Genomic DNA, 12,175 nt, shown 5'->3' on the forward strand with positions numbered 1-12,175 from the left:
AGACTGCATAACAAGAGAGTATCACATTGACCATGCGAATCACTCGCATGCCGCAGACAAGCGCTACCACAGGAAACAAGTGGCTTGGATGAATCACAATTCGAGTCGGACAGATCAGTGTTACAGAAAAGCCCAGGTGGAAACAACTTCTTGTCATCATTATTTATTTGCATGTGTGACACCCACTTGGAAGATTTGGGCAACAATGTTGGAATTGATTGAGGAAGAAAACTTCTCAGAACCATTAAAGTAAATAAGAAATAAGAGTATTGGCTTTCTTACCAATATCCAATATACCAATAACACTGCAAACATTGTAATAGGCGATGTGAGTTTTTTTTCTCAACCAAAAAAAATAATAATCAACAGTCAACAAAAATAACATGTCAACCTACTACCTACTTCGACCGGTTAGTCTTAATTCATTCACAAATAAGAATCCAATTAAATTTAATTTAATTTGGAAGCTGCACATTTGTATATGGCACAAACATCCATATTAAAAAAATCATGATCAACAGTCAACAAAAATAACATGTCAACCTACCACCTTCTACGACCGGTTAGTCTTAATACATTCACAAATAAGAACCCAATTAAATTAAATTTAATTTGGAAGCTGCACATTTGTATATGGCACAAACATCCGTATTAAAAAAATCATGATCAACAGTCAACAAAAATAACATGTCAACCTCTACTACCTACTATGACCAGTTAGTCTTAATTCATTCACAAATAAGAATCCAATTAAATTTAATTTAATTTGGAAGCTGCACATTTGTATGTGGCACAAACATCCATATAAAAACAAAGTACAATACAAAGTACAAAGTATGAAACTTATCCGGTTATTGCTCCATGTGTGGGAGCCGTGTGGGACTCTTCAGTGTTGTTTTTTGGTAGCCATTTTAAATTTAGTCTTAGTCTGCAGCATTCAGAACAACAATGTCTGCTGTGGGTGGGACTTCCTGTCCTTTCTTTCTTTTCTAATGCTTCTCAAAGTCGCTGGTCGACTTCATTCTGTATATTTTTCATCAAAATAGTAGTCATGCCAAAACCGGTGGCCGTTCACAGTATGCCAGTGATACTGTAAGTAATGGTAATGGTAATGGTAATGGTAATGGTTTTATTTCATATTTTATTTCAAGGAGTAGGAAGAAGCAAAGCTTATTAAATCCTACCCCTCCATCTGGTACTTTTACAATCAGTAACTGTAATTTGTTCACTTCCTGCTTTCCTAATATAGTTTAAGTTTTTTTTTCCTTTCTTCACGCACTGAAGTACGAGGTGATATGACCATACAATGACATAATCGGTACCATAGTAACTGTCAATATAGTGATATATTGTTTGTTTACTTTCCAAAAGACGAAGACGGCAATGGACAAAGCACGAACAGAGACAGAAGGATGCCCACCTCGAGTTGTGTTCATTGCAGTTAACATTTCACTGATGACTGCTATGAAGGAACATAGAAAGACCCATTAAGAAGCCGATTTAAAACAATAATTGAAGAATAAGCAACTCCAAGGTAATCAAACACACTAGTTTCAGCATGGATGGTTTGAACAAATACAGCTTAATTCACTCTTCTGCAAGATCTCTATTTCATCTCCAGATGTTTCTTCTTGCTTGAAAACTATTGACATATCACTCAAATCTTCCTCAAATCACTGGAACATAGGTTTTGCTGCCAGAAAAAAAACCCCAATACAAATATGAATCCATATCTCAATTTCAGCTGATAGTATCAACAGTTTAAAGTCGTGAATCAAAAGGAATAAGGGCTCCAACAAATGCCTCTTGTTTATTTCTTGAGTACACATTCCAATCACAAAATGCATGCTTTCCAGGGTGATCAAGGGGAATAAAAAGTCCTGAGGGTGTCTCAAACATACAAAAGTGTTTGCAATGTGCATCACAACATATACTGAACTTGGTAATTGGTCTTATACAGTCACTGGGTTGACTCATGGATGGATTCTGCTTTGTGTACATGTACAGTTACACAACCCCATGGTGAAAATATACCTGTAAACTGAACTTCCAAGGGAAAACAAGACTGACAAATGGAATACATTTACACAAATTCAGTATACAATCAATAGAAATTGTATTTACAACAATGCAAGAGGAGGTGGTAGGAAAAAAAATCCAACAGAAACGGTCTTGCAAAGTCGCTCGGAGCTCCATCCCAAGTCAGCTTCCAGTTTTCCAGATGTGATGGAGGAATACAAAAATAATGTTCTGGTGTGCAGGATTACTCCACTCCTTTCATGAACTCCAAGAACTCTGCAGAATCAATAGGTTGTCTTAGTAAAAAGATGCTATAAATTACAATAATAACTTCATTAGGGCGGTCGAGCAGTTAGCGCGCAGACCTCACAGCTAGGAGACCAGGGTTCAATTCCACCCTCGGCCATCTCTGTGTGGAGTTTGCATGTTCTCCCCGTGCATGCGTGGGTTTTCTCCGGGTACTCCGGTTTCCTCCCACATTCCAAAAACATGCTAGGTTAATTGGCGACTTCAAATTGTCCATAGGTATGAATGTGAGTGTGAATGGTTGTTTGTCTATATGTGCCCTGTGATTGGGTGTACCCCGCCTCTCGCCCAAAGACAGCTGGGGTAGGCTCCAGCACCCCCGCGACCTTCGTGAGGAAAAAGCGGTAGAAAATGAATGAATTCACAATGGATTTTGAATATAATTTTAATTTAAATGGGACCTATCATGCTCATTTTTCGACCCTTTGTATTGAGTTGTGGACTCCTATAGAGAAGCTACACACAATAACCCGCAAATAATACTTTTTACACAGACAACTTAAAGTTGCCAACTAACCTAATTTTTGAGTACCGAGAAAAAAAACCCATGCACGTGGAGAACGTGCAAAATCTACACAGAGATGCTCAATGGAGATTTGAACTCAGATCTTCCAGATTCTTCTGACTCTGCGACTAACATGCACACAGTAAAAATATGTAGTAATCTCATCCTATGAAAAGAACTGCTGCACTGTTTCCTATTCTGAAGGATGCTACCACAAGACAAAAAAAAAAAACTCCTCACCGTCGTAATCAATTTTGCCATCGTTGTTCTTGTCCCCGTCTTTCATTAGTTCCTCAATGTCGTCCTCAGTAATTTCTTCTCCTGTTGATTCTAGCATCATTTTCAGTTCGTCCAGATCGATGTAACCGTCTGCGTTCCTGCACAGTCAAAACACATAAATGTGCATGTACACTACATGGCCTCTAATTTGATCTCCACTGGTCTAAGTGTTTGTGATGCTTCACTGAAGGGACAAAAACACTCACTAGAGGTGTCTCTGTCACACGGAGAGGCTGTTGAAATATTATGGGCTGCCAAAAAAGGATTATGGAGATTTTCCTGGCACTTGTCAGTGCATGTGCATTGAAATTTGATTACTAGTCTGGTGGTGTTTCATTCCATCTTTCTGCCACACGGGGAAAGTGCACCTGTGCTTCTCATTGTATTCCATTCAACGTGAGGAAGAGTAAAGAAGAAGCCGTTTGCTACAATCAAGAACTCACTTGTCAAACATGCGAAACAACTCCGCCAGTTCCTCTTCTGACTTTCCTTTGCTGTCATCCTTCATGCATCTCACCATCATGACCAGGAACTCATCAAAGTCCACTGTGCCACTCCCTGCACAGACAAACAGTACACAGTTGTGTGATTTTCAGGAGTGATTTTGCATGAAGTGACAATCCAGCTGTGCTTTATTGTTTGTGTGTATCTTATGGACTGGAGAGCTCCCTGTCCTTTCTCTGCTTTTGGTTGTGAGTGCTTGCTAAGAAAACACCACAGTTAATGTGATATATATCAATAATCCCTTGTTTATCTTGGGAATTTGCTTCCAGAACCCACTGTGATAAGCATTCACAAAACTCTTGTATTTTGTAGCTTTTTTTTTTTAGCACGCAAAGTGATAGATCTTTTAAAGCAGTGGCACCACATCTTTGGAATGATCTCCCACTGTCCTTCTGGTCCTTGGACTCTGTAGAAACTCACCTCAAAACCCACTTGTTAGAGTAAATAAGCCATTTAAAGGTAAAACTGCACATCAGGTCATCCAAAATCATTATATGAAACTTGAACACATCCTGCATTTCTTTCCCTTTTCTGTGCATTATAACAAGAGAAAACAGGAAGTGAACAAATGTAACAGTTACTGATTGCACCAGTCATGATGTGCTATATACAGTAAAGTCTCGTTATATCGATATCGGTTAAAACAAATTACTACTTATTACGATACTATTTTCATTTCCCGGCAAATTTCTAGTCTTTTATGATATAATTAGCTCTGTTAGTACGATACACGGTTATTATGATAATCCGGTTACTACGATGCCCTTTTCATCTCCCGCCAGCCAATTTGGTCTGCTTATATCGATACAAAAGCAGCTTAAATCAATCTTTGCTTAAGGATTTCAATACCAAAAAAGAACACGGCGAACGGCTGCTTCCAGTCAACTTTATTTTTCACACTTCCACCACCAGAGTGCAGCACACACAGCGGAAAACACCCGTCCCTCGCGCCTACCCCTCCGGGTGGCAACACCTTACCTATCGATAGTTCCGGGGTGAATTATGTCCCGGTAACCGATAATCACTACAGCGTAAGTTTATTTTTATTTACTGTAGTACAAAATTTATTGTAGTACAAAAGCATGCTAGATACGCAATCCATGAACTCAAGGAGAAAATTACATGCCATATCAAAGATCCGCCCACTTTTAATGCAGTTCGGCGCAGGATCGGATATATGGATAGTCCGGTTATATCGGTATTTTTTCCGACTCCCGAGAATATCGATATAACGAGACTTTACTGTATATCACTATATTGACACTTACTATGGTACCCATTATGTCATTGTATAGTCATATCACCTCGTACTTCGGTACGTGACAAAAAGAAAAAAAAAACGAAAGCAGGAAGTGAACAAATTACAGTTACTGATTGTAAAAGTACCAGATGGAGGGGTAGGATTTAATAAGCTTTGCTTCTTCCTACTCCTTTTGGACATGTGGAACTGTGAACTGATTATGTGATGCACTCAATTGTAATCTGTTATGTTCAAATGAAATAAAACCATTACCTTACATAAGTTAATATGAGCTAGCTAACAAGGCAGGGTACCTATTTTGATGACAAAGCTTTCTATAAAAGCCTCTAACAACGTTGCATCGTTTGATATACATGCAGTGATCATGCATTAACAAGTACACTGATGATAACATGAAATACTTATAGTATCATGCTGTATTTTGATGATTTAAAACACTACCCTTTCCCTTTTCCTAGTTGCACTGATTGGAAGGACGCTACTTCCGTCAAGAACAGCAACATCAAAAATACGACAACACAATGTCCGCTTTCATTGGGATGGCTGTGTCTTCCAGAACAAGACTTAACAAATACTATAGGTGTTCATTTTTCATGGGCAAAATTCCAAAAAGTGCAGTTTTCCTTTAAGACATAAATAATACACATGCTGTGTTATCGGGCTGTAAATGCATTCCGGTTAGTTATAGTTACTAGTTCATTCATTCATTTTCTACCGCTTTTCGCGGGGGTGCTGGAGCCTATCCCAGCTGTCTTCGGGCGAGAGGCGGGGTACACCCTGGACTGGTCGCCAGCCAATCACAGGGCACATATAGACAAACAACCATTCACACTCACATTCATACCTATGGACAATTTGGAGTCACCAATTAACCAAGCATGTTTTTGGAATGTGGGAGGAAATCGGAGTACCCGGAGAAAACCCACGCATGCACGGGGAGAACATGCAAAATTCCCGAGGGTGGGAATTGAACCCTAGTCCTCCTAGCTGTGAGGTCTGTGCGCTAACCACTAGACCACCGTGCCGCCTAGTTACTAGTTATTTCTCAAAAAAAACTGAGTTACTAACTGAGTTACTCCACTACAAAAGTTACTAGTTACCAGTAAAAGTAACTATTGCCCAGATAGAGATTTGCGTTTATTGCAGTTGACATGTGTTTCTGTGGGTTTAAGTTGCTCACACAAGACGTAGACAAAGTTTTTTTCGGGAACATAATATACATTTTACCATTGACATCAAAAACGTTTAAGTAGCGTCTGTACGTCCATTTGGCAAACGCTGTCTTCTCACTCAAATCCTCCTCACTCGCCATGTCTCACTACTATGCTATATCTTTGGGTGTGCTCTAAACACCCGCCCACCCAAGTTCTCTGATTGGCTGAAAACGCAATCTTACTAAACCTTAGCCAATCCTAATTCCTTATGTGGTTATCTCACCCTCTACCTTGTCACTCTGCAACACTCTCACACTCTCACTGCACTGCAGATTAGTTATGAAGTCGGTGATATATTTTTAGGCGGCATCAGTAACGTGCAGTAACGGGGTGTCGAAAATGATAACGCCGTTGTGCTGACAGTAAAAGTAATTAGTTAGATTACCCGTTACTGAAAAGTAATGGCGTTATTCCCATTACTGGTTTTATCAATGGCTTATATATGTATTTTTGTTCATGTAGCCATTTTGTTTCCGTGAAAATGCTTAAGTTCAGCAATGAAATGTGTAAAACTTAAACTTAAAGCTTAAACGTGCATATTTTTTGACTAATAATCGGTGATAGAAGTAGAAGTACAGGGTCAGGCAAAATGATCTGACACATTTGTAGGTTAAATAAAAGGCAAATAAAGTAAAGAAACACAAAAGTGTTTTTATTTTTGAAAGTACATATAATGCCATTTTGCTTTGTTTCTTTATAATGCTATGAATTGGACAGGTGAGCTTCATGCTTTAATTGTGGAAACGTTTATCAAAACAAACAAATCTGTAACTGCAACACAATGAATGTTCGGTTTGCACTTCAATCTTGGTAGACATGATCCCGTTCCAGCTAAAAAAAAAAGCAATCTTGTTATGGGTTACCAACTTTAGAGCTACTGGATCTGCATTGAAACAAAAATAAATTTTTAAAACATAATGAAACAGTATGGCATTATATGTACTTTCACTTTATTTGCCTTTTATTTAACCTACAAATGTGTCACATCATTTTTCCTGACCCTGTATAAAGAAGTGTAGTTTTCTTGGCACGTGTCTACCTCACTATAGAAGCTACACTGTTAACTTTACCGTCTTCATCCACTTCATCGATCATCTCCTGCAGCTCCTCCGGTGTGGGGTTCTGGCCCAGCATCCTCATCACCTTCCCCAGCTCCTTGGTGCTGATACAGCCATCTTCCGCATCCTGAACGAAGATGTCAAAGGCGGCCTTGAACTCTGCCAACATATTTCAGCACAAAGCGTATAGTATAGACATTGGTATAATAATTCATAAACAACTCATTTGATTTCAGATATTTTTGTAATAAATTGAATTCACGTGCACTAATGTAACAGGTTCACAATGCTCATACCATTTTTCTGCTCATCTGTCAGCTGCTCAACCTGCAAAGCGACACAGAATAATGAATAATCTAGTTTGGTAAAATGCTACAAATGCAAATATACTCTTATTTACTGATTTGTGTGTCATTTTACAACACAAAAACTCAAAAAGCACGGTTACAATCAGCAGAAAATAGTGCATGTTTGTAATGTTTCAATGAATCCCGTGTTAATTCTAATTTGGCATTAATCACTTTTCTGCCGACAAAAGGTGATATTTTTAGCCGCATACGCGGGGCCATCCCTGACTAAACACAGAATCTACGTATCAAGAGCGAGCCAGTAAAAAGGCGGGGTTAAAAATAAACAGGAGGATCAGGAACTATAGATAAAGGACACAATACACAGTGTTTTAAATTAGCATAGCTTGTGGCTCTGGCGCAACAATAGAACAGTAATCCTGGCAAAGCTACCTCGATTGAGAGAAGGAGACAGCTGCTTATGTAAGAGTTACTGTCTCTCTGTCTGTCTGTTTTGTCTGTCCGCTATAAATTAAACGCACCTCTTCTGTCTCAAGGGGATGATATACGTTAAAGAATGCATCCACGCAAACACGCGTAATAAACATTCCTATGTGGTTCCACTGTCTCAGCTGCACCTCCCCTCGGGGACGGAAGAGGACGAGGTAGGCGGCTGTCGGTCCAGGCAGAGGTGGACAGACTTGCAAGCTCTCAGATAATGCTGGAATTCAGCCCTGTGGGTGGGGTGGGGTGAGGTGGGTTGGGTTATCTAAACCTGAAGCCCCCTCTCTGGCACCAGAGGACCACAAGCAACCCAGCCCAAATTAGCACATATGAAGTTGGACTGTTCCATTTGCAGCCATGAATGAAGATGGCCTCCTGAGTGACCCCCCTATCGGTTCTGATAGCGCCGACATCTAGAGATGATTGACACCGGCTGCTGATGGGGGGCCCTTCAAGACTAACACAATCATAAAAATATTCCATGCTGAAAGTAAATAGATGACAGTGTTAAGGCATATTCATCAAAATGTTCACAACCAAAAGTTTTAGTGAGCTCAAAGCAAAAGAAAGCACACTTGGTTGGCTCGTGTGTGGACGTACCGCTGCCTTGTAGATGTCGTTCATTGTCGGAGGCTGGCTGGTCTGCTGCTGCTGCTTTTACGGTGTCCTGCAGTCACAGAGGAAGTGGGTACTCTCCAGCTCAGGGCAGGACGCTGGCCTCATCGTGGCAAGGTTTTATACCCAGAGCCTGCTGCTGTCTGGTCCCTCCCCAGACACAGCAACCTCCCCTTGGTGTGCGTCCACAAATGTGTGTCTGTGTGTCATGCGGCCAATCCGTCACAATCACCGGGCTCAGATAAAAATGCAGCAGCTCTTAGGGGGCATACTTGGAAAAGGAATGAAGGGAGGAGGAGGGGGGGTGAGTGTGGTGGAGCTTAATCTTCTGGGAGGGGGCTATAGAGACACTCAAAATTCCTCCAGAACTGGACAGGAGGCATTGAAAACTCTGGAGAGTAGGGGGGATATGAGAGGCCGGGAGGCGATACAAAGCAGACCACAGAGGTCCGAGGAGGAGAGAGGAGGAGAGGCAGCTTGATCAGAGGCATGTGTGAAGGATATTTGTACGTGATTGCGGACGATGAAAATATGTGGGTCACATAGTCCACAGGAGACAAGTCACGTGCGGTAGCAATAACACGATCAATACCGAGAAGTGAAAACGACAGTGCTGCAAAAAACACAACATTTCTCTACTATTATAAACTAATACAGCTATTGTAAAATGACCTTTGACCTTAACTGCCTTTCTGTGCCGTTCTTCAAAAGGTTCTTGAGCCCACAAAGAGAATACTAATTATAACAAGAGTAGTAATCCAGATAATACAGTAAAGTCTCGTTATATCGATATTCTCGGGAGTCGGAAAAAATACCGATATAACCGGACTATCCATATATCCGATCCTGCGCCGAACTGCATTAAAAGTGGGCGGATCTTTGATATGGCATGTAATTTTCTTCTTGAGTTCATGGATTGCGTATCTAGCATGCTTTTGTACTACAATACATGTTGTACTACAGTAAATAAAAATAAACTTACGCTGTAGTGACTACCGGTTACCGGGACATAATTCACCCCGGAACTATCGATAGGGAAGGTGTTGCCACCCGGAGGGGTAGGCTCGAGGGACGGGTGTTTTCCGCTGTGTGTGCTGCACTCTGGTGGTGGAAGTGTGAAAAATAAAGTTGACTGGAAGCAGCCGTTCGCCGTGTTCTTTTTTGGTATTGAAATCCTTAAGCAAAGATTGATTTAAGCTGCTTTTGTATCGATATAAGCAGACCAAACTGGCTGGCGGGAGATGAAAAGGGCATCGTAGTAACCGGATTATCATAATAACCGTGTATCGTACTAACGGTGCTAATTATATCATAAAAGACTAGAAATTTGCCGGGAAATGAAAATAGTATCGTAATAAGTAGTAATTTGTTTTAACCGATATCGATATAACGAGACTTTACTGCAACTACTTATTTCGTCATCTGAAATATGATAACCATTCAAAATGATTATTTCCTGAAATTTTGAAGACAACTGCCCCAAAAAAAATCACCCCCTGTTTTTAGAGCTGCTTACTTGACTTATTTTTACACTTTTGCATTTAGTTCATAGTATGGGGCAGCATTGGAACTCGCCCTGACAGAATCGAACACTTTGTATATACTTACAGCATATTTTGTCATATGTTGCCCATCTGTGGTCAAGGTTTATTTTTCCCCCAAATGGGTTTTGAGTTTTTCCTTGCCCGAATGGGGGTTCACATCAAGGGATGTCATCTATTGTCATCTATTGTTGTCTATTTTTTCCAGGTTGTAAAGCCCTTTGAGGCCCTTTAGTGATTAAGGGCTATATATATAAAATTGACTTGACTTGACTTGACTTGACTTGACTTGACTTGACTTGACTTGACTTGACTTGACTTGACTTGACATAAAAATCTACGATGCACCTGGTAATCCGGTGTGCCTTATGTGTGCACTGAGTTTGAAAATCTGTAAAAATGTTGTTGTGCTACTTTGTTAAGAGCTCTGCTTGATTGACTGTTGGACCCTTTCCCACTGACACAGGAACGTAATACAGTAAACCTCGGATATATCGGACTCGGATATATCGGAAATTTGCTCACAACGGACAGATAAAAAAGAACCGATTTTTCTGTAATGCATTTCCAATAAAAATTCATTGCATATATCGGATTTCGGACAAAATCTCCAGTCCCGTTCCAATTTCCCTCGCATATATCGGATGGCCACATCGTGTCTTTCTCCTGGCTCCAGATTTAGGACAAATACAAAAGTGAGTGACGTCAATAATACTAGCACAGCAGTGAATGAGATCTTAACCTCACTTTTGGAAATAACGTAGGCCTGACGGGCGTAACAGGGCCTAGCTTGCGTGCTAACCACTCAACTGCTGTGCAGCCGCATTCCAACATAAAGAACGATAATCTCCTTACGTTGGATGAAAACATTACAAAGATTGTGCACTACAGTCTTTGCAGATGCAGTAAACATATTAAGCCACTTGAAGTTTTGCATTGAACAAATACCTCCTGTACATGTACATAATGCATGAAGTGTATTTTTTTCTGCAGTCGATCTTGCTAGGGATATTTCTCAGGATAATCCACAGGCAGCTTCTATGTGGAATCTGACACAGAACTTGACAGCAATGATGTGGATTATCTGGAAGGAAGGGATACACTTTATCTGGAGAGAGGAGTTTTTATTTATTTGGCAATATTTGGTAATTTGGGCGCACGGCGGACTAGTGGTTAGCGCGCAGACCTCACAGCTAGGAGACCAGGGTTCAATTCCACCCCCAGTTTGCATGTTCTCCCCGTGCATGCGTGGGTTTTCTCCGGGTACTCCGGTTTCCTCCCACATTCCAAAAACATGCTAGGTTAATTAGCGACTCCAAATTGTCCATAGGTATGAATGTGAGTGTGAATGGTTGTTTGTCTGTATGTGCCCTGTGGTTGGCTGGCGACCAGTCCAGACAGCTGGCATAGGCTCCAGCACCCCCCGCGACCCTCGTGAGGAAAAAGCGGTAGAAAAAGAATGAATGAATGAATTTAGTAATGGCACAGAGCAAGAGACATGTGTGTTAATCAGTTTTTTTTAAACAAACAATAATGCATGCATGCTTTTAAATCACAATTGAATTGTATTAGAACTACTGTGCATCATGGAGCCAATCAGCAGATGGCACTGTTCACTTCACGTGCTCCGACTGTAATAGTTGCACAAGGCAGCCTCCGGATATCCAATTTACCAACAGTGGGGTAGGTGAGAAATCTGGGTCAAACAAACCAAACACTTGCAGACACATTGATATTGAATAGTACACAGTGCAAAACATTGCTGTTTTTTCTATGCTCTTTTGAAACAAGGCCATCGCAATCATTTGACTGTGATTCCCCCCCTCCACACACACACACACATACACACATTCACACACACAGAGCACACTGCAGCAGGCATTCAAAGTGACGAGTGATCATGCTGGTTTATAATGGGATGCTAATGGGGACTGGCACAGCTTACAAGCATCGTGCTGCCACTCAGAGAGTTCACACTGAACACACAGACACATCCGTACGCATGTTGTGCGCCTTGACAAAGACCTCACAGGGATGACACGCAGGTAGAGGCACAGGCCATAGAGGGAGGCAGAGCGTGAT

The 12,175-nt window shown here is 40.9% G+C and overlaps 1 protein-coding gene across 1 annotated transcript; it reads right to left on the reverse strand.

Moving 5' to 3' along the window:
- Positions 1-711: 711 nt before the first annotated feature.
- On the reverse strand, positions 712-8,793 carry tnnc1a (troponin C type 1a (slow)). Its single transcript, XM_058051287.2, has 6 exons — positions 8,538-8,793; positions 7,443-7,473; positions 7,159-7,305; positions 3,553-3,667; positions 3,071-3,207; positions 712-2,295 (listed from the first exon to the last, which is right to left on the reverse strand). Exons 1-6 carry the CDS (start codon positions 8,559-8,561, stop codon positions 2,264-2,266), a joined length of 486 nt encoding a protein of 161 aa, XP_057907270.1. The 5' UTR covers positions 8,562-8,793; the 3' UTR covers positions 712-2,263.
- Between the last annotated feature and the right edge of the window lie 3,382 nt (positions 8,794-12,175).

This window comes from Doryrhamphus excisus, linkage group LG15 (assembly GCF_037039965.1).
Source record: "Doryrhamphus excisus strain RoL-2023G ecotype Guam linkage group LG15, RoL_Dexc_Guam_v1.1, whole genome shotgun sequence".
In the NCBI taxonomy this organism is placed as follows: Eukaryota; Metazoa; Chordata; class Actinopteri; order Syngnathiformes; family Syngnathidae; genus Doryrhamphus; species Doryrhamphus excisus.

Bases quoted from the DNA above. Each gene is read 5' to 3' on its own strand.
- tnnc1a (XM_058051287.2), bottom strand. From the start codon at position 8,561: ATGAACGACATCTACAAGGCAGCG. The intron at 3,208-3,552 runs GTGAGTTCTTGA...TTGACTGTGCAG, and splicing joins TTGTTTCGCATGTTTGACAA to GAACGCAGACGGTTACATCG. The intron at 2,296-3,070 runs GTGAGGAGTTTT...TTGATTCTGCAG, and splicing joins TGGCAAAATTGATTACGACG to AGTTCTTGGAGTTCATGAAA.